General features: G+C 35.7%; 1 protein-coding gene across 1 annotated transcript in view; it reads left to right on the forward strand.

Annotated features, from left to right (window-relative positions):
* Positions 1-18,295, forward strand: part of LOC149410312 (uncharacterized) — a 30,605-nt gene extending 12,310 nt beyond the window's left edge. The window contains exons 11-15 of the mRNA XM_089648988.1: positions 5,736-5,880; positions 6,398-7,956; positions 9,379-9,493; positions 15,803-15,917; positions 16,712-18,295. Coding sequence (XP_089505114.1) covers positions 5,736-5,880; positions 6,398-7,956; positions 9,379-9,493; positions 15,803-15,917; positions 16,712-17,391 — 2,614 coding nt within the window. The 3' untranslated portion in view covers positions 17,392-18,295. The remainder of the gene's footprint in view (positions 1-5,735; positions 5,881-6,397; positions 7,957-9,378; positions 9,494-15,802; positions 15,918-16,711) is intronic.
* The last annotated feature ends 6,025 nt before the right edge of the window (positions 18,296-24,320 follow it).

The raw sequence follows: 24,320 nt of genomic DNA on the forward strand, positions 1-24,320 counted from the left end.
CTAAGCATAAGGACATCCCTTTTATCGTGCCATTTCAGCGCCATGAGATTGTTCGAATTCAAAGACTTCATTTCCCCTTTTTTCATTTTCTCCTTACCAAATTTGGGCATATCTTTTCGGTTTGCTCTAGCCGTTCCACATGCATTAGTTTTATGTTTATGCAAGAAATCGAACAGGGCTGGACTTGTATACCAATTATCTACAAACATTCTGTGACCTTTTTCCAAATAATCTGCAAGCATAGTGGTAACGACTGATCCTGATATACCAATGTCGGGATTCATTTGTATGTCTGATTCAGAGCCAGTGTACACAATTACATCCAAAACATATCCGGTGAGTGCATCACAGTGTACAAACAATTTAATCCCAAATCTATGTCGTTTTGAGGGAATATAAATTTTGAATGAAAGTCTTCCCTTCCACAACAAGAGACTCTCATCTATGCACAGATTTTGATATGGGTAAAAAGTTGATTTGAAAATGGTCTTCAATGGTTCCAGAAGATTTCTTATTTTATATAATTTATCGGTTGTCGCAGTATCGTTATCAGAAAAATGAAGAGCTCGGAGCAAAAGAAAAAATCTATCTTGCGGAAATAATACTTTGAAAAAAGGTGTTTCAATTATTGGATTATTTGTCCAGTATTTCTTCAGCGAGTTTTTTCCCACAAGTCCCATAAGCATAATCGTGACTAAAAATGTATATATTTCAGCCTCCGTGGTGTCTTTCCACTTCATCATTTTAGACTTCAGAGAAATGTCTAAAGAAATTTTTGCAGCGTATTTATTTGTTTCGCTGACAATTATTTTTACTATATCAAGTGTGAAGAATAACTCAAAAAAGTCTATTTCCAATGAATTTTCACTAACGGGAATATTTGCTCTTATACCTGAGTTAGTTGAATCGAATTCATGAATAATGGGCGTAAACTTACCCTGATCCCATTTACGATGATCAACTTTTCTCTTTTTGGATGTTGAACAACTAGGGAAAGTTTCATCCCCATCAGATTCGTCGGATGAGCTATCTGAATGTATTGGCAAATCATAAAGATCCTCGTAAACATCTTCATCTTCACTTTCGATTAAAATGTCAGCAATGTCTTGTTCATTCAAAGGGTTAACCATTTTTTTATAAAAGTAAAATATATAAATTGAACTAGTTATCAATACGAATCACAAAGTCAAATCACAGTAAAACACTGTCCAAATTATGAATAACCTAAAATAATAAAATGTCAATGATAATAACACTTTGTAGTCGGGCGTTTCAAACAATAGACTCTAGCCTATAGCGGATGTTTTTCGCGATTAGCACAAAAATATATCCTCATCCCTTTCGTTAGTATCTGAAGAAATTTTTGAAGGGTAAAAGAAAATATCAATTAAATAAATTCCACTAAAAACACGTCTGTTTTGTAACTCTGTATATCATAACTAAAGCACGTGTATATTAGCGCCACTCTATCTTCACAAGTAACGAGTACCGGGAATAAATCCAATTGCTAAACAATTTTTGTGTTATCTCTCATTCAGGAAATGATTATTGTCATAACATCCTCGGGATTATCTCATAAAAGTAAAGGTCCAATGAATTTATAAGACGCCATAAAAATATAATAGGTACTCATATTCCCAGTTCAACTAACAAACAATCTTTGAAATTTAACACGATAAAATTGCCTAATTATTACGCGCAATCTCTCATTGAGCTGCGCAAAAGTATGTGTGTACATAAAAGAAACAACGGCTTATCTTTTTTTGTTACATGTGTGTGTAGAAACTCAGTGTCAAAAACTGTATTCAAACTGAAAACAAACACTGTCGGTACAATATATGTAATAAATATTCACATCCAAACACGTGAGGTAATTTTTAATGCAAGATGATTAGGTTATTCAGTGTAAAAACAAACAAAAACCACAAATTTCACTTCACAAAAGACGTCGCTCGCAATAAAAATGTTGTTTACCACCAACTGCCAGACGGTGACGTCACGGAATATTTTAATTGTGAATAACTCCGTTGGTAATGTACCTAAATCGATAAAAACTTTTGCAAGTTATGACAAATTGTCCCTAGATAGCAGTAACTATCGGTTTTCCGGAAGAAATTCAATAGTTAATTAATTTTAGGCGCAACCGTACGGGTACGGTCATACTCCTTACGAGGATTTTTTTTCTCACCGTACCTGTACGGTCATACCACCGGACAGGTTAAAAGAAAGAAGAGAAAGGGTGACTTGATTAAGACTTTCAAAATTTTATCTGGACATTACTTGCCTGGTACTTGAAATCTTCACCACTAACACAAATGTAAATCTACGTGCACACTCAAAAAATTAACAAAACACCATTTCATCCAATCCTAGGAAACACTTCCTTGCAAATAGAGTAGTGGAAGCATGAAACAAACTTCTACAACATGAAATCGATATTGCAAATATAAATCAATTGAAAGCTCGTTTGGATTTTTATTTGCAGAGAAGAAAACATTAACTTATTATTTTTTTGGTAAACTAATGTTTAAGACAAGATTTTTTATGCATAGCACAAAGGGTAACAATTATTTTACAAGCAATAATTATTCGCTTGTAAAATAATTGTTACCCTTTGTGCTATGCATAAAAAATCTTGTCTTAAACATTAGTTTACCAAAAAAATAATAATTACTATTTGACACGTTCTAGTATTTCACCTAAAAATGTAGACAATTTGTCTCGACGCCATCTAGTGAGAGAGTTAGCACTTACAATGCCTTTCTCATATAAAATAAAGTTGGTTGTTTTCAGGTGAAAAAATGTAACAAGCAGTAATTGTTGAATGAAACACTAGTATATTTTGAATTATTTCTCGGATAAGAGATAAGCCGCCATAGCTCAGTGGTCAGAGCTGTCGACCAGAAAATCGAAAGGACACGGGTTCAAGTCCCGTTGGCGTCATGTATCTTTTATCAGGAGATTTTTCAATGTGGATGAGTGTTTCAGGCGAATAATTATTGCTTGTAAAATAATTATTTTTTAAAATTTAAAATACTCAATTACTGTAAAACTTATTTTTAAATTATATGTGAGCACATCAGCAGATTGCTGTCTGCTCATTAAATAATAATACAGTAGAACCTCGTTAATTCGAAATCCACGGGACATCAAAAATCAAATTTCGAATTAACGAATTCCCACGTAATTCGAAATTTTTAGAAAAAAAAAAAAAAAAAAAATACGCCGAAAATCGATTTTCTCGGCCGCCTCTTCAAATCCGGGTGGTATTTTAGCAGTAAATTCGTATTAATACCAATTATTTCTTTATTTTTGCGGCCGATTACCATAGCTGCCGGCCCATTAAATTCAGATATTCGCAATAAATTCGTAAAAATGCTATATACACGGTGTCCGGAAACTCGTAGTACAAGCGGGAAACTGGAGAATCTACACCACATGGGGAACCCAAAAAACATAAAGTTTTTTGATTTGAGCATTTTCAAAAAAAAAAAAAAACCAAAAAAAAATATTTTTCGGCTATTTTAGGGTTAAAGTTTTTTCTGGTGTTTAGGGTTGAATAACAGATGTTTTAACCCTGCAGAGCAGAAATATTTTATGATTACACCGGGTTAAATGAAGGGTGATTTCAAAATAATGCTTCAAATCCGAGTTTCTTCATTTGTTTTACTTTCAAATAGTTTTAATTAGTTGGGTACTTTGATCTTCAGTAATAATTTATAAGAATTTGATTAAAAAAAAAAAAAAAAAAAATCAACTTCAAACTCGATTCACTCGATAACGAAAGCTCAAATAAAAAAAATATATACTACAAAATCGACTCCAAATGTGATGTAGATTCACCAGTTTCCCGCTTGTACTACGAGTTTCCGGACACCCTGTATTTACGCGTAAATCGAGATTTCGCGGCCGATTTCGTCGCGGCCGGCCCTTTATTTCGAATATCTGAATTTAAATTCGTAAAAATACGATATATTTCCGCGTAAATCGAGAATTCGCAGCCGTATTCCGTCACAGCCGGCTCTTTAAATTCAGATATTCGAAATAAATTCGCAAAAAATACGATATATTTCCGTGTAAATCGAGAATGCGCAGCCGATTTCCGTCGCGGCCGACCCTTTAAATTCAGATATTTGATATAAAATCGTAAAAATATGATATATTTCCGCGTAAATCGAACTTTATCGGCAGTTTTTCGCCGCGGCCGGCCTTTTAAGTTCAGATATTTGAAATAAATTCGTAAACATATGTCATATTTTGGCGCGAATCGAAATTTTTCGGTCGATTTCCGTCGCGCCGTATTTTTTAACTCTGATATTCGAAGTAAAGTTAGTAAAAATACGATATATTTCCGTGTAAATCGAGAATGCGCAGCCGATTTCGGTCGCGGCCGACCCTTTAAATTCAGATATTTGATGTAAAATCGTAAAAATAAAATATATTTCCGCGTAAATCGAATTTTATCGGCAGTTTTTCTTCGCGGCAGGCCTTTTAAGTTCAGATATTTGAAGTAAATTCGTAAAAATATGTCATATTTCGGCGTGAATCGAAATTTTTCAGCCGATTTCCGTAGCGCCGTATTTTTTTAACTCGGATATTTGAAGTAAAGTTAATAAAAATATGATATATTTCCGCGTAAATTGAAATTTCGCGTCCGATTTCCGTCGCGGCGGGCCCTTTAAAATTCAGATATTCGGAATAAATTCTTAAAAATATGATATATTTACGCGTAAATCGAGATTTCGCGGCCGATTTCTGTCGCGGCGGGCCATTTGAAATTTAAATATTCGAATAAATTCGTAAATATAAGATACATTTACGCGTAAATCGAAATTTCGCGTCCGCGTTTCGTCGCGGCCGACCCTTTAAATTCAGATATTTGGTGTTAACTCGTAAAACTACGACACATATCCGCGTAAAACGTATTTTCTCGGCCCGTCAAACTCGGATATTCCAAATTAATTTGAAAAAATACGATATTCCAGTGTGAATCGATTCAGATTTAAAAAAATATAATACTAATTAGGACGATGTATAAATACGTAAAAATACATTTTTCGGCGTTTTACCGCCACGGCTGACTTTTAGATTCAGATTTACGAAATATTATGATTTATTTTCGCAAAAATCAAATTTTTTCGAATTACACGAACAAATTTTCGTGCGCGGACAAAAATAAATTTCGAATTACGAATTAACGAATTTCGAATTAAAAAACCATTTTGTATGAAAAAAAATTTTCTGCGGAAATTTTTTTGGCGAAAATTTCGAATTACGCATTTTTTCGAATTATCGGGGTTCGAATTAACGGGGTTCTACTGTATGTATAATATAATTCAATGCCGGTTTCATCCATATACCCCTACTAGCTAGCACAGGTTGACATTCATATAAAACTGTTTGCACAATAAAACATTAAAGCTTTAAGTCGCTAAAATATCTGAAATATAATTCTGCCAATCTTAACATTCTTGAATTTCTTGAAATCAACTTATATATTTTCAATTCTAATTCTAATTTAGACGGCTAAAATCCTCAATATAAGGTATTTAGCAGATATATGTTAGAAACCGAAAATATGTGTTTTTGGGTGGCTGAATTGTATTTCAGATTATCACACACACTTTTCATTCAACATTGTGTTTTTAGATTTGAGGCTTAAAATACCTGACTAAACCGAGTGATCTTTTTGGAGAGAGTTACAAATTTTTAATTTTTAATTAATGTTTTTCTAGTGGGGCCACAAAAAGAAAGAAGAAGAAGCCAACCTCTTTCGTGCCTCCCCCCGCTGCCCCCCCGGCGCCCCTGCGCGCTCCTCGCCCTGCCCCCCTGCCCTTCTGGAGGAGGCCACTGCCCGCACCCCACAATCACTCCCACTGCGTAAGTTATGCACGAGAAAATGACAACATAGAACAGTGACAACAATGACCATTGAAAAGAACATACAAACCTACCCAACTTAACCGAAACTAACGTAACCTAACCTATTCTTTTATCATGTTCTGTTTAAGCCGGTTACCATTACTGGTTATTGTTACTGGTTCTATTCCTTTGCAACTCGTGAATTAATGAATCGTGATGTGTAATACACTAGTAAAGCTCTTAGTCACGATTCCATAGGGCTGGGCAGCTTATTGGTAGAAGCACGTGTGCGCGAAGTTATTACACTTTCCATCGACACCAGTTCCGTTCCCAAAAACAGATTTAATTTCCATCAATATTTTTAAAAAAATAAACTCAGCCTCATGTGAAGTCGGTTGTAAAGGGATAAGTGTTGGATATTTCAATTCATTATACATGCTGCTGACAAACTGCTTGAGCAGTTTAGCGGGTATAAATAATTAAAAAAAAAAAAAAAATTGTATACCAATGACTAAATATTTTAATTTTATTTTAGGGTTCGTCAGAAAACGAGGGATCATCGATCGGCTCGCGAGTCAACATCCACCAAAAGCTGCAAGAAAAGAAACAGAAACAGCTCGCAGAGTTGAAGATCATCGAGGAAGAAATCAAGCAAGGAAAGCTCGCTAATAACGCCATGATATCCGGCGATGAAATATACTCCAGTCTTCAAAGGCAACCCATCCCGCGAACCAAGAAGCATATTGACCTAGAACCACTTACTTGGGCTCCTCCTAGTCCTGAATTAGGCTCTCTGGGACAAAGCTTTGAGAATTTAAACACTCTCGGACAAACAAACCAAAATCAGAAGTTGTACGATGGATTAACAAGTGCCGGACTTATGAATGCAAACAACCAAAGCGGTCACCAAAACAACGGATATGAAAACTTCAGCGGCTTTACGCAGAATGCGTTAGCGGCCACTAATTTAGTCGGGCAGTTCTTAGGCAGCTTCCCTAGTTACACAGAAATACCCCCAGACATCGGTAATAAGAATTCTTCAACTATTTCACCCATCAACATACCAGGAAACTATGAGAGTGTTCCTCAGAGCAATAGCAATAATAGAAACATGTCACCGAGTTCGCAGATTTCAAACGGGGAGCAGAATAATTCACTGACGAGGCAGATCTTACCACGGAGCAAAAATCCACGTCAGTTTATTTCTAGCTCGGGTCAGCACAGGCAGAATGTTTACCCGAGTCAGATAAGCGATATGCAACGGGCCAGCGAACAAGCCAGACTATTGTACGGCGATTCTAGCAGCCCGCGAACCGTGTTACAACATCAAAATACTAGTTTGCCGAGTGAAAATAATGCTCGCACTCAAAGAAGCTATCCTTGCGAAGGCGATCGCAATCCCACGCCGAGAGTTTCGACCGTTGAATCTGTCGCAAGAAACGCATCGTACGAAAACAGTAAATCTGCAAGTCCACGAAATATCACGAATATGAGTCCGCGAACCGTTTACACCGACGCAGGTTCGGCGGCTAATTCGTACGAACGATCGAACAACGCTCAGGTTAACAGACTGATCGACAACATCAGTCCGAGACAGAATACAAACTCAAATGCGTCAAACAGCGGCATGTATCCCGAAAGCAATTCGCACGGCCGTCAATATTCCGGTGTGTACAGCGTGACGAATCACGATGCGTCGAGTCCTTCATTTTTAAACCAGAACGGCTGCATTTACACAGATTCGCGTCAAGAGAATGCCGTTACAAAGCAAGGCGGAGAATATCTTCGTCACAATTTTGTCAGCTTTCCCGAGCGTAATCTGAGCAATGATAAACCGATGGAATCGAATAACGGTTCGCATAATCGCGAAGGTTCGAGGAGTATATATGCGGACGGGAATGAGAAGTCGAGTTTGAGTTTCCCGTATCAGTATCAGATGGTGCCGCCTCCGAAGGCCAAGCTGGACAGGACTATGAACATGGTGGAGCAGGCTCGGAAGATGCAACGCTGCAAGACTCCTGAGATCCTGTTGGCTCCGCACTTCTTGGAGCAGAGACAGACCTGCTGCCACTGGGGGATGCCCTACAGCACAAGGTGAACTTATATTATTTTAGATTGAAGGGCAAATCTATGTATTATGTTTAGTGGTATTGAGAGACACATCACATAGTCTGGAGCAGTGATCGCCAAAGAGACGCTGGACATCACCGTACAAATGCATTATAAACATTATTGTCATCTCATTTTATTCATTTCATACAAAAATAATTACTAAAAAATTCAGTCAAGTTTAATAAAAAATTTTCAAATTGCGGTCGGAACCTTTGGTTTCATAGAGGTGTACATTGTAACTCTTCTATGGTTAACTGCTAGATTTGAATATAAAGCATGGTGTTTTCTCTTTCTAACACCATTTAGATCATACTAGCTGATGTGTTCATTGCTTGACTTTTCTCTGATTTTTTAAACCTTCTGGAAGAAATTCTCTGAACCCTCTCAAAATCCGTTGCGTAGTTTAGTGGAACTATGCGTACAAATAGACGCAGATAGTGACATTATTTTAATGCGATAGAGATTTCAAACCGTGGGAGGCACTCTATGGGTAACAGCTATTTGTTCACAAAATTGAAGAAATTAGCCTTAGGGGTTGAATCATATAATAAATATAAACACATCACATAACACCATCTGCTGTTAATGAATTGTAATGTATAACAATGGAAATTGAGTTCCTTATCACTAGAGATGGCAAAATTTCGTTTTAACTAAGAACGCGAAAAAATATTTATGTTTTGAAAATAGGGCATTTATAAGTTTTCTTTGCGTTTCAAGGCATTTGAAAGTGTTTCCAGTGATTTATATTTCGCGAATTAACGCGAAAAACGTGATTTTGGCCGTATTTCAGCTAAATTATTCTATTTAGCGAAATAGGCGCGAATTTCCCGAAAATACCGTGTATTAAAATAATATGTGAGAATTTCAAAAAATCGATATTTACATTACGATTTTTTATAATTTTGTTACTATTTTATGTGTAAATATTTAATATTTTTGTACTGTAGGCTAAAATTGCTTTTTGACATTACACAAATTGTGAGAAATAAATTACGCCTATTGATGTTAATCGCAATCTGCATTTGTTGTATTTTTATTCGACCCGTACTTAGAGTTTCCTTCTGTATTAATTTAATATTAAAATTAATTATTTATAATCTTTCACATGGAAATACTTGCAAATGAAGGTTAAACATATATTTTACCAAAAATACTTAAAATATGCGCTAAAAACATTCAGGAAATACATTTTTTTCTATTTTGCTACAAAACGCTAAATTATGCCTCAAAATGCTATAAAACGCGAAATTTCCAATTATTAATGCTAAAAAATCTGAAAATTAATGCTAAATTTTGCCATCTCTACTTATCACCAATATCGAAGCACTTCACTTTTTCTGGCTTTGTATTTTAATATCAAATGCGGCTGAATCAATAGTTTATTTGTCCGTCTTATTCCAGAGGTCAACACGACACGGATTGCTGTGAACAATCGGTACACGGAGAGGCCCTCAGCAGTGGAGAGGGGGACCCCCCAGACCTCCCCTGTCGACCCCCCAGCGATATTGACAGCCAGGTAACTTGATGCTCCGCTCTCCTTATTACCACCCCCAGATAAAATAACACTATGCATAAAACGATGCATGAATTTGAATGAATCAAGGAGCGTTGTGTGGCAGTGCATCCTCTCTGCCTAACCCTCTGGAGAAAATAACATGTTCCAAAGCCATCATTAACATCCAAGACTTTAGCATGGTCAATCTATAAAACCCTGTATCTATAGAATATTGACCAAATTCCTCATCTATGGTTTTTGAATAATGTTATTTGTTATGCAATAGTACTGGCTTATTAATGAACGGAGGCAGACTAGCAAAGCTCGTAGAATAATAATAGACAAAAACCTAAACTGGAAAGATCAAATCAACCAAACCGTCAACAAAATACGAAAATTAATTGTAATGTTCTTTGTGTTTTAAATAAAAAGGTTCTTTTATACGAAGTTAAGTTTATTAATTATTCAGTTGTTTATAAAGTACAGTGCAGTCTAGCTGCAAGGAAGGAATCTACAAGAATGCGCTCCCGCGCCGCCCGACTGCCCGCCGCCCAGCAGAGTCGGAAACGTTCGACAACCCTCGGCTATCTTCGGTCGTGCACGAACGCCTATATGATATACTACACCCTTCCCTCTCTAACTGCAGCGCTACGACTACTATATAACAGAGATATAGGGTCCCTAGTTACCGCTTTATGTGGTAACCCTACGGCTAAAACCTTATCATTGTCAACAATATACTTGAAAAAACATATAAAATATACCACACACATAAACTAAATATTTCACACAATTAATAATAAGTACATAATATAATTTATAACTCTTCAATAATGTTGACTTGAGAAGTAGCCTGCTCTTCTGGGGTATTTTGTCTGGGCCGAAGTCGATTCGCCCACGGACTCCTTTGTGTTGGTATTGGTGATGCTCCTGATGGTCCTGGCCCGGCACCCTCCACATCTGCCAACCTGAAATCAGGAGAATACCCCTTTAAACCACGTAGTAAAACCGAGGTCTCCAACTCCTGAGGGTCGTTCCAACTGATCTCAGACGCGGACTGCGACCCGTTGAACTCCTCACCCCAGCTTACTGACAGCTCCCTGATTTGATCCAAGTGTCTCTTCCACGTCACATTCGAATCTCCCACTCTTACAATGAAAACCTTTTTTCCCTGAGACTTACAAATCACAGCTTTTGTCCATAATATTTTATTATTTTGGCGATAATCTCGCACAAGGCATTTTTGACCTATCCTAAATTTGCGAGTCTTGGCTCCACCAAAACCTTTAATCTGTCTATCCTGACTTTTGGCAATATTATCGTTGGCACGCTTAACCAACTCTGAGTCTAGCTCTAGCTCTCCCACCTTGGGTAGAACTAACCCGTCAAACGAGGAACGAAGCCTCCTGCCTACTAACAAAACAGCGGGTTCAACACCCGTCGAACAGTGAGGCGAGTTTCTATAATCTAACAGAAAATTCAGTAGTTTTATTCTATAATCTTTGTGTAAGCTAGAACCAACCATCACCTTTTTAAGAAAACCTTTTACAGTTTTCACTGCGTTTTCTGCTAGTCCGTTACTTTGCGGGTGCCTTACCGGTGACGTCATAAATTTAATGTTATTTTCATCCAAGAATTTCTTAAAATCTTCACTCGTGAAAGCGGTACCATTGTCTGACACAATCAATTCAGGGTTACCAAAAATCGCAAAAATTTTTCTTAATTCTAAAATGGTGTGAGTACTATCTGCCTTTGTAACCTCGATGCAGTCTATCCATTTAGAAAATGAATCGCAAATTACTAAGAACATCTTGCCTGATAAAGGCCCACAGTAATCTCTATGCAAACGACTCCACACTCTCCCTGAATTTGGCCAAACAATTAATTGACTCTTTGGTGGTGATTGCCTATTAACAGCACAATCCTGGCATGATTGAACCGTCTTTTCTAGATCCTTGTTCAACGATGACCACCAGAAATACGCTCTCGCAACGCCTTTCATCTTGACTATACCTAAGTGCGACCTATGTAACAAGGTTAACACATGATTTTGTAAAGAAGCTGGAATAATTATCCTATGGTTCCAGAACAAACAATCATTTACAATAGAAAGTTCGTTTCTCTTAACCCAAAAATTCCATAAAATATTGTCACGTTTCATAGACTTAGGCCAGCCCTGCCTCAGATGAGTTACTACTTGCTGTAGAACTGTGTCTGAAACGGTCGCTGCTTTAACCGAACGCAAATCTAATTGTGTTCCTTCTTCTATAAAACTCACAAAATCTGCACTAAAATCATCATTCCCGATTTTATCTTTTAACGCGAACGGTACCGGTCTCGCGTTATGAAACACTGGATTTGAATCCCGATTGACTTTAAAACATACTTTATGTTTGTTAAATTTCCCTAATTTGTCTGAAAAAACTTCTGGAAATTCCTTAAAAAGTTCCTCTGCTGCCAGATGCCTGGACCGACACCCGAACCAGCAATGACACAGCAAAAACACCAACACAACTCGACAACAATAACCTCCAAAAGAGAAGACTACTTAACTCAACCAGGGTCCACGGCGATGGGCTGCTTGGCTAGTTAATTTACTGACTGCTTGGCTAGTTTTAAGTCTTCCTTCTGGTCGGATTGACCGTCTTCCTTCCTTCTAATCTTAATAAAACAGACCGGAAACTTCCTCCACCGGATGGCAAGTCTTCCTTCCTTCTAAATATTAAGATTCAGCCGCCTTGGCCTGAATTTACTACTTACTTCTTCACAACTGAAGCTCCTTTCTCCGGATAGTCCTTGCACAGAAGCGACCTTCAAATGTACGCGACAATAATCCGTCTGAGAAAATCTGTCGAGTAACCCGCACACCCAAGTAACTTGTGTGTGCTAAACGACTTTAATTAAACACTTCGCAACGTATAAATCACTTCAGCTGCGCCAATTTGTAATGTTCTTTGTGTTTTATTTATTTATTTTTTTTTGAAGTGAAACTTCTTTAGGCGCGTAATTCGGGGACGGAGTAAAACCGAGTCAGGATCGACACGAAAATGCGGGTACCCCCACCACCGCTCACCGTTCACTGTCCCTCTCTCACCATATGCGCTTGTTGAGGTGGGGGAGCCGCTCACGAACGTTCTCTCCCGACACGGGACAACAATCGATGCAGTTTTTGCACGATTCATTAAGGATTTAAGTGCTCATGTATATATCTCGCACTTTAGTTACCATAACCCAATTATCACGACATTAGGAAATGATATTCATGAAATTGACAATGAAAATGGCACATGATTGGTAAATTGTCATTGTAATTTCTTTGTAATTTTTAATTGTAATATTGTTATTTATGTAATATTGTATACTTGTGAATAAATTGAAAATTTTTGGAACTATACATTAATCGAACGTCATTCATCTATAAGAAAATATTAGAAAAAGCAAATCCATGCTTCGTCGTTGAATTATTTAACCTCTAATTTTCAAACTAACCTAAGAGAGAAAATAGAGATGATGAAATGAAAATAGAGAGAGAGGAATACTAGAAGTTTCACTTCTGTCTTGCGTAGGCTTGACACACCCACTTTTTTTTTTTATAGTCGGAGGCGGTTTACTTACGTTCCCCGCAAGCACTTAGGCCATAGGCCCATTGTACTATCTCCCATTTTACCTCATTCCCTTGCCAGTAACCCGGTCCCTTTTATGAAGTTCACCAGGGCTGTCATTGGATATGTGGCGATGTCTTCTGGTTCCACACTTTCCACCTTCTGGCTTCTGGTTTGTGTTTTAAATTAAAAGCTTCTTTTATACGAAGTTAAGTTTATTAATTATTCAGTTGTTTATAAAGTACAGTGCAGTCTAGCTGCAAGGAAGGAATCTACAAGAATGCGCTCCCGCGCCGCCCGACTGCCCGCCGCCCAGCAGAGTCGGAAACGTTCAACAACCCTCGGCTATCTTCGGTCGTGCACGAACGCCTATATGATACTACATTAATTTATATATTTTTGAAAATTCGAAATTTTCTCTCATTGAAAATTCTAACATCAGTCTACCACGCTTTGGTACAATCAAATCTCCAATACGCTGTTATCAGCTGGGGAGCTGCATACAAAACAAATTACTCCCTGTTGAAATTGTACAACGTCTAATTATAAAAATAATATTGAAAAAACCAAGAAATTATCCAACACACCTAATTTTTGAAGAATTTAAAGTATTAAAATTTAATGATCCTGTCCAAAAAAACATACTAAATCAAATAATAAAAGAAAAACAAAATCACAGCTTTTTAACTGAAAGTCGTGCTCGTCAAAAATATATATTTCCAACACAAAAATGTAACACCACTTTTGCTCAGCATCATTACATATATCTAGGAAAAAAATACTTCAACAGCCTACTCGAAAATATCAGAACAATAGAAAACGATAAACACCTAATAAAAGCAATTAAAAAGAAGTTCAATGTAAAAATACCAATATTTATCATTTTTACATGTGTATTTTTACATTGAACTTATTATTTTTTTTTAAAATTCATAATTACAAACACAAAATATTCTACATCTTGATACTCACCACTCTTCTAGACGCCAGCTTCTATAGAAGAGGAACATTAAAAAAACAAAAGCAGTGAAAACTAATTGTACTAATTGTATGAATTATCCTTGTTAACATTATTGATTATACAAAAAAAAATTGAAAGAAGAGGTTTACACAATAAATTGAATCAGTTAGAGCTTGGAGAAACGAAATTCAGAAAGTTGTTCAAAATATCACAAGTTACAGCTAAAGACCTTATTGACCACTTAACTCCCTTTTTAGTATCAAAAAGTATGCATGGACTGCTTAATGCATATTAATATGAGTGTATTTCAATTAGGTATTATCAATTTATCTGTATGTGCCTAGCCGATGTTTAGGAATATTGCACAATATATGCACAAAATTCAAAAAAATATTTATTGCCCAAAAAGAGTACAAAGGGTATAGCTTATAGGTTACATCCTATTTCTTCCAGCTAACCCAATACCCGCCAGTGTTATCATTGTGGGACAATTTATTATTTATTTCATTGCTAATATTGGCACGGCTGTCGACATGTCTAACAATATAAAATTGTTGACAGTTATCGATTTGACTGTGCTTCTGTTATTAGTTATCAAAATAAAAGAAGAATTCATGAATGTGAAGGCCAGGAAACGTGTGCCGAAGCAGGGTTCTGTATTCATCCTCACTACTTATCCCTGTGGAGAAAATGATGCATTAATTAGTCATTTCATTGTCTTTCCCCTCTGTCTGTACTCTCTTCCAGCTCGGATATTGGGACGTGGCCATCTTATTCACAAATACGTTGGCTGTGTGCGCACTAGACAGCCAACGTGATCTTTAAATTTGTATGAAAATGTATTCAAGCGAACGCACTAGACAGCCAAAGATCGACGACTGCAGGAGCCAGTCAAAACATGGCGATTGCGCAAGCAGCTAGTACGACTAGCTAAAACGTATGTGTTTGCCTCAGTCCTAACGCACTTCTTGAGGCAGTCACTCGTTTTTCATGTTATCTGACCAATTTTACGATATCTTTTAACACATAGAGTTTGATAAGAGAAATGAAAAATTGAAGAGCACTCTGGGCTATATCTACTGGTGATATTGACTGCTACGCAGCCTGCAAGCATTGGCTCCTTCAAATTTTGGCTGCCTAGTGCACGCCCAGCCTTAATCTCCACGACAAATCGTCACTCTAGTTCGTTTTTATCCAACAGACCAAAACGTAAATCGGGAGAAATATCACTTCAAAGTTTTTTTTACGAAAAACGCATACACCACTAAATTAGCTCATTCTAAGCTTACTATAATGATTTTAAGTGATACAAATTATTATTTTTAAGTAAAATTTGTTCCAATTGTTTAAAATTAAGCATAAAACACGTTTTTAATTTGGATGTAGAACAAAGTGTTGGATAAACAGGCCGGAATGTTGTTTAATTTTCGTGGACATATGACAAACTTCGTCTTGAAAACACATTAAAAATATATTTTAATTTTTTTTTTTCACTTGTATCGTATAAATAAATGCTTTCTGAGAACAACTGCATACTTAACTCAATTTCGTCAAAAATGGTCTGTTGGACAAAAACTAACTAGAGCGACGAAATGTCTATATCAGTGCTGTTCCTTGTCAATCGCCTTCAGTCCTAACAGAGTCATACATGGTTTTGGCCCACAGACATCTCATTTGTCGAGCATTCAGTTTACTTTGATCCTTCCTCTGCCGGATACATGCCTCACTCCATTGTGGACTGAAAGCTTCATCATTCTTTAATTCCAGATTTCCTTGCCGCGATCTTACACCCTGCCTCGAGAGTTCAAGTACTACCGGAGAAACAGGCAGCGGCGTCTCTTGAGGCCCGATCACTTTGTGACCAGCACCAACAGCAGCGATGGTAAGTACAACATATTTGATTTCTTTCATTTCTCTGCTGACATTCGTTTCAACCTTAAATTTCAACAGATGATCTGTTAACCTCTCAGACAAAGACTTTTATTTACTGTGTGTTCCTTTGAGAACTGTCAAAACGTGAAAATTTTTGTGTTATTTACGAGTTTTGCTAAAAGCTTCATAACTCACGTTTTGGGAAACGTAGCCTCATTCTAAAAAATGTTTTGGAAAGATTATGAAATCCACTATCGTATTGTGTTGTTATACTTAAATATTTGCTTTTCTAAATATACATTTTATGAAAACGTCAAAAATATGTAAAAATCGCTGACCATTATTTCAAAGCCGTGAAAAATGTACTTTTTTCTGAGTATCATAAAGAAATAACACTTAATATATTGAAGAAATATAATTAAAAACTATTAGTCACCTCAAAATATTAACCGTCTAAACTAAAATATTTTTTATAAATTATTTAGAAACGCAATAAATTATGAACGAACAAGATGACAGATCCAATCGGCTTAGATAATGCACCTCTACGTTCCATAGATATTCTTGAATACAGACGCGTAGCGTTATTCATTATCGATACTCTGTTTTTTAAATCATGGCAATCCGTATACTAGCGATGGAAATAAATCGATTTTTGTAAAATCTCGCGCGTTTACGTGAAAAGACGTTCTAATGTCTTGACCGCTATTATCATATTTACGTCTTTTGACGTTCTAATGTTCTGAGTGGTTAATCTCTTCATGTTTGTCCATTTCTCATATTTTGTAATGTTATGTTTTCTAGGCGACGTTGACAGCGGTGATGACAACGAATCTGAACGCCTTTCAAACAATTCCATCAAATCTCACAACGACCAAAAGTCTCCCACGCACCAAGGAGAGGCTGCTACCAAATCTCCCAACACAACGGAAGGCGGCCAACAGAAATATCAACAGCCGCCCAACAAATCGGCCAACCCTTCGCAGCACCAACACTCGGTTAGTCAACCGAGCAGCTCCCACTTCAATGAGAACACCAGTCAATCCGAAAGCAACCGAAGACAACAAATACAGCAAATACAACAGAGCAATCAAGACGCCGCGAAAAAAGCGCATAATTCGACTGCCATCAGCAGAGAACAACCACTTAGCTGTCAAAACGTAGGCATTTACGGAAAAATGACGGCAGACACAAACTCACAAGACGATTTTAACTCTGAAGATTGCACAGCGGACGAACGACTCGAAAGCAACCGATTAGAAAGCAACAACACTCCCGAATCGGAGAAGAGCGCCGGTGGGAATTCTGGCGAGTTTAACATGAAGAGTCCTAACCTGGATGGAAGATTTAACGGAGTTTACGGTAACGGAGTTGATCGCCAGCCATTCTACGCGGGCGTTTCGCCAGCTCACGGGCGTCAGCTGCGGAATAGAATGTATGGTATTAGTAAGCTAGGAATGATTAAACACGAAACCAAATTGTAGTACAGTCAATTCTGTTTTTATACTGTTTTTTGTTTAATAGGATTTTGATATAATACAAAAATCAAAGCGTAATGGTAATATCCTTAGATATTAGAATGTTGGTTTTTTATCACCTCCGTGCATACACTATTTAATAATAATTACAGAATAAACAATAATATATTTTATTATTTGACATCCTGGGGTGATTTTCATACAATAGACCGATCTCCAATAGCATTACAAACATATGGACACCTTATTGTCTCACAAAATGTGGCAAGTAATGAAAACACTTACGTTTCTAGTTATTTCTTAAATCAAACATTCTTTTGTGTATGAAATTTTATGTATGATAGTCATTCGAAGAATATGTGTGTGTGAACGAAAAAGAAATAGAACTGGGTAACGTTTTCATACTTTGTTTTAAGTTGCGTCAAATACTACATTCGACATCACGGGTGGTGTGATTGAGATGGCAATATGTTTACTCGCTTATACTAAGACAAATACGGAACGCTGTATGAGACAACCTACTGCCAGTAGGTTATCCTTCTTATACATATACAGGGTGTATCGGCACGTACCTGACAAACTTTAACCAGCTATTCCTTAGCACATTTGGAGTAAAAAATGTTATGGGCACTTTGCTGTCCGGTAACATTTTTTTTTAATAAAAAATTTACCATTCATATTTTCACCACATGTCACCAATGTTTTATCCTTTGTCAAAGTTTGAAAACCCATCTGGCAATATTTTGTTCGAGTTTCGTTGAATAATGTACGTAAGTACCTACGTTGGCGCGCTTTTACAATCACAACGAAATGGCACGGCACCATTCGTCTCATTTTTAACTATTATTATTTAGTGTGTACGAAAGAGCGAGGACACTTTTTGACACACTTGTTAATAACAGCTGTTGAACACGAGAAACCATTCCAATGACAGTGACGGAGTGTGGATTTTTTATTTTTTTTTTGATTTTAATTGAAAAACAATGTTACCGGACAGCAAAGTGCCCATAACATTTTTTACTCAAAATATGCTAAGGAATAGCTGGTTAAAGTTTGTCGGGTACGTGCTGATACACTCTGTATGTTGTTATGTTCGCTATCTCATTTTCTCTAATGGCGCTTAAAATATTTGGGAAATAATTGTATTATGTACTTATAATAATAAGTAATTAGCGTATATTTGCAAATGAAATGTTAATCCTTGGATTTTACTAGTGTTAGCATTACACATGTGCAAGGTCATTTTGGCACTCATATACGCTAGAGATAACACACAACTTTGTGCATCGCATGTCAGTTTAGTACTAAATAAAAATGACAGCAATTATTGTTTCTTTTGCTTGCCACTTTGAGATCTCTGCAACGTGTCTATAAGTTTTGTGATGTCATTGCGTTGATCAAACCTCCTATTTTCCTACACATTTTGTACTGTGTATTTTTTACACATTTGGTTTTCTGAAGAATATATCCCCTGTGTAAAAACAGAATTAAATGTACTTAAAGAGCAACGTTTTTAACACGCTTTTCTGACGAATATATCCCCCGTGTAAAAACAGAATTAAATGTACTTAAAGAGCAACGTTTTTAACACGCTTTTCTGACGAATATATCCCCCGTGTAAAAACAGAATTAAATGTACTTAAAGAGCAATGTTTTTAACACGCTTTTCTGACGAATATATCCCCCGTGTAAAAACAGAATTAAATGTACTTAAAGAGCAACGTTTTTAACACGCTTTTCTGACGAATATATCCCCCGTGTAAAAACAGAATTAAATGTACTTAAAGAGCAACGTTTTTAACACGCTTTTCTGACGAATATATCCCCCGTGTAAAAACAGAATTAAATGTACTTAAAGAGCAACGTTTTTAACACGCTTTTCTGACGAATATATCCCCCGTGTAAAAACAGAATTAAATGTACTGAAAGAGCAACGTTTTTAACACGCTTTTCTGACGAATATATCCCCCGTGTAAAAACAGAATTAAATGTACTTAAAGAGCAACGTTTTTAACACGCTTTTCTGACGAATATATCCCCCGTGTAAAAACAGAATTAAATGTACTGAAAGAGCAACGTTTTTAACTCGGTTATCCAATCAGATCTGACTGACCAAGTTTTTGGCCCCATTGCCGTTTTATAACACTTCCCAATATTGGTCATTGGTTTCGGGGTAAACCTTCGATACGTTATGATTAACACGATTGCTCTATTACTTTCTTTGCGTAACACTTCCCAATATTGGGTGACAGGTTTCGGAATACATAACCTTTCCTTCGTTACGTTTGTACAAAAGTTAAACTAACGACAAATACAAAAGAAATTATGATGAAATATTTTTGTAATAGTTAAGTGAGAAAAAGTGATTCTTCTTGCCTCCGTCCAAAGTGCGTTTTTTTTACTTGCCAGGACAGAAGTGTAAAATTTTGTACCTATGTATTTATTTATAGCAGCTTCCATGACGTTTTTTATACCCCCTCTATTGTGAACATTTTTATACCCCCTCTTTTGTGAACATTTTTATACCCCCTCTATTGTGAACATTTTTATACCCCCTCTTTTGTGAACATTTTTATACCCCCTCTATTGTGAACATTTTTATACCCCCTCTTTTGTGAACATTCGAAATATTTTTGTATCTTTTTTAACCTCTTATGCTAATTTGTTCAGTTTTGGTAACAGCTCATATTGCTGTCTTTGTTGTCTTCCTTGCCGTCAATGTTAGAAATATGAACTAAACGGTGTTAGAAAACGCCACGCTTTATATTCAAATCAAGAAATTAACCACAGAATAATTAAAATATACATCTCTATGAAACCAAAGGTTCTGAATGCAAATTTGAAAAAAAATATGAAACTTTCTTTTATATGAAATGACAAAAAAGTTAGGTGACAGTAAAATTTTTATTATATTTCTCTAAAAAAATGTTTTCTTTATTGTCAGTAATTTTATTCAGTATCTTAACACTGTTTTTATTGTATTTTATTGAACTAAAATTATTTGTAATGAAAAAAAAATGTAGGTGAGCCATTTTTAAAACTTTTTTGTGTTTGCATTCAAAATTTTTAAATTAAAAAAATTATATGTTTATTTCCAAAAGTAAAATTTGAAAGAATATTTCATCACCTTTCGAAAACAGTTTTTAGTTTTCAGATACATTCAGAATTATTCCATTTATTTGGATTTTATTGCAAAGCAGAAATACTTCGACCTTCTGACAGAACATGCCAGAGGCCTGAGGGGTTAGAACTATTACATATTTTTAACTCTATGATATATGTTTGTATCTTTTTTTAACACTGATTTGTATCTTTTTTTGGCACCATGTGATATTATTGTATCTTTGGTTAATAAGTTATAACATTCCATGTCTTACTGTATAATATGTGAAGTGCACTGAAGAGATAAATCAATAGAAGTGTATTGTGAATTGTGAAGTAAGGTAAATTTTTTCTTACTTCTGCAGAAATTGTTCATACAGTAAGTATCGAAATTCTTTCTGTAACAAATGATCAATTTCATTGGCCTCTCAATGCCTAATAGTAAATTGGTGACTTCCGTGAACTTTAAATTCATTCTAGATCACACTTCTAGAGATTTTTTGTTCAGTGGTGAAGCGTAAAAAACTTGTATAAAAATAATGTGAAATTTTAGGACAAATTTTGAAGCAGTAGGACTTTTCCTGAGGTTGTGATTTTAAAAAGTATTTATTTATTAGTTTAATTTTGCCATAAAATAACAATTTAGACATTTTGATAAGGGCTTTATTTTATAATTGGTGCATTTATAAATAATATGTGGTCATTTTTGTTAGCATTTATAGTTCTTTTTTGTAAATACACAATACTGTAGCAATATATTTACATATGTTTTTTGTTCATATTGTATGAGATACTTATCACATCGAAGAAGTGAAAGTTTTTGTTTTTCTTGTAATGATTTGTGCGAAAATAAATACAATTTTTTTTGTGATGTAATAAAATGTAATACACATTTTAAACATCACCCAATGGCCCAACATTGACTTTAGCTTCAGTTTGTGGAGTTGTATTACAAAAGCAGGCTTTAATTTCAGACAATAATTATATGAAAATGAAATACTTTGTATATGAAATAGCATTCGCCCGTATGAAGTGTGCTCTTTTTTTGTATTTTTCGTAATTTTTCTCTTTGTCTTATAATATTTTACATTCCAATGAATCTCATTTTAATATTTATTTCTAAGAATATTTATAATATACATTTGCAATGTGGTTTAAAATCATGTTTATACTATAAATCTTTTGTAATGAATAAACCAACAAGTATTATGAACCACTGTTGCTTGAAAAGGTATTCACCATGTTTGATGTCTAGTTCTGAATAGCCAGACTCTTCCCAACCTTCCTTTTCACCATCTCCTTCATAGTGGGGCTACGGCATCCCCAATTACTGGGGTATGTTATGAGTGAGTCACCAAACAAGGCTAAAGCCACTTTTTCAAAAGTATATTGCAATCTTTAGAACATAGACGTCAGTTGGGAGTGCAGTGTTTGTTTTGTAGGTATTTCAATGCAAGATGCTTTGAAGAAATAGCTTAATTGAATATTTGTATTGCTACATGCAAACAGGTCATTTTTTGCTCGGTTGCGAAATGTTTTGTCGGCTCTTGTGTTTCATCCCTCAAACAATATGAATCCAACAAGAACTGTATGGAATTAATAAATAAATAATAAATGTAATATTCAGCCATATAAAAACATCATGAAAAATAAAAGTGTACTTAAATTGTATTGTAATAATTTTAATAATATTTAAAGCATTATGTACCTCTCAATTTATATGTAAGATATTTATTCTCATATTTACAACTAGGTACCTACTCATATTAATATTATTATAAAATGTATTTTGAAAAACTGTTTTGTACTCTGTTTATATTTTTATAAATACTATTTTTTAAGAATAATTTATAATAAAATTTATTTAAATTATTTTTGGTTGCATTATTTTTTTTTCCAATTTTCCCCAACCATCTGTGCCTTCTCCGCTCGTTCAGGATCACAAGATACCCCCAGAGTGGGATGTGATATACCTAATCCCTTTGGGCAGTTTGGACTCTTGTGCGGTATTCACAACATCTCGTCTTCCCTATCTCCTTCCCAGCACCATCTCCTCCCCTCGCCAATCCTCCAAACTCACAACATTTGAGAATGCCATCCACTCCTACTGACTTTGACCAGTTGAGACTGTAGTGCGGTTTTCACATACCCCATTTTGGAATGCTAGTCCTACTGGCTTCGGCAGTTGGGTCTCTAGTGCAAAATGCAATAAATTGTCAGGAGAGATTTTCAACATGCCTTCATCGAGCTTTTCTTCCTTTTCAGTAAGTTTTCCGCAGAATCCTTGGAAGATTTCACCGTCTTAACCTTGCTATCATCCTTAAGGCTGCACAGTTTAAACTTCTTCAAGCAGGACTGCAAGTCTTCCTCGTATTTAATTTTCCAGTATGCGTATTCTTTCTGACTTTCCGTCTTAGTTTGAGGTACATAGGCATCCTCCGTGTTCAGATCCTGGCAGTCCAATTCGTACTTGTTGACGTACTTTATTGGTGTTTCGGAAGGAAATGTCTGCCTTCTGGTTGTGGGCTGCATCTGCGTGAAGCTCGGATTCTGCGAAAAAGAAAAAAAATACATTAGTTTCGTTATAGAAACAGATTATGTCAACAGTCAAATTATTCACACTTTCTTACGTGAAAAACATCTACTTGTTGCTAATGGCATATAGGCAAAATACATAACATATTTCTTATTAAATCTTCTGATACAATCACGTAAATTCACTACTATAAGCTAAAAGACCTGTATACAACGATGAATAAAACGGAATTCTTACCATTTTGTTTGATTTCGTTTCTTCAGAGCAGGATTCAGAAAGCGAAAAATTATTCGCAAATGTGCTTTTTTGTAAAGATTGATTGTAGTTGAGTCTTTCACGTGAAGATTGGTGTAACACAGTTCACAGTGGATATGATGCACTGGATATTTATCTCCGTGAACTTAAGTTAACTACAACATATATCTATTCAAAAATATCAAGGAATGATTGAGGAAAAGTAGTGGTAAAATGAATAAACTTGGTTGTAATATTTAGTCACAATGCGCAATGGTCGTGCTAACTTTACCGATGGCAGAATGGTAATGACTGGAATTACTGAAGTATGCCATATTTAAGGGATTTTTATAATTAATCACCTGAGGTGATTCAAGGAAAGGGGTGATACCTAAAAAATAAAAGCTATTAATGGGATATTTGAGAAGTCTCCTTTAATTACCCAGGACATTAGACATAATGACTCATGCATTTGATGTCAGAGTAATTAATAATACCTAATTACAGTTGGTCGTTCACCAGAGCGATACTGAGAGTATCAACCACTCTAGAACATGCCGCAATTATAAACGTAATCTTACACACCTACCTATTTATAAAAATTGCAAATTAATTCAATTTTGTATGTTTCTACGCGGCGGGCTTCAATCCCATCTTAACCTCACGGCCAAAAAGGTCATTGCTGGTTATAGAAAGAATTTTCATCACTTGATAATAGATTCATAAACTTAATTTATATCGTGATTTTATTCGTCCAGGATAAATCATTAGGAAAAATAACGACACAAGGAGCAGAACAACAACCAATAACGGATGACGCATCCAATGACTTTTCTGAGAAAAAAAATCATTGGGGGTTTAATAAAAATCAGAGCTTGTAATGGGATATTTGAGAAGTGTCCTAAAGTTAAAATTACCCAGGATATTAGACATAATGACTCATGCATTTGACGTCAGGGTAATTAATAATACCTAATTACAAGTAAATGATAAGCGAACTCGAATTTGAAGATAATTAAAATTATTTTATTCAAAATAATAAAAATAGATAGGTAATAATTAT

This window comes from Hesperophylax consimilis, chromosome 28, assembly GCF_061612785.1.
Source record: "Hesperophylax consimilis isolate HC1 chromosome 28, BYU_Hcon_1.0, whole genome shotgun sequence".
NCBI lineage: Eukaryota > Metazoa > Arthropoda > Insecta > Trichoptera > Limnephilidae > Hesperophylax > Hesperophylax consimilis.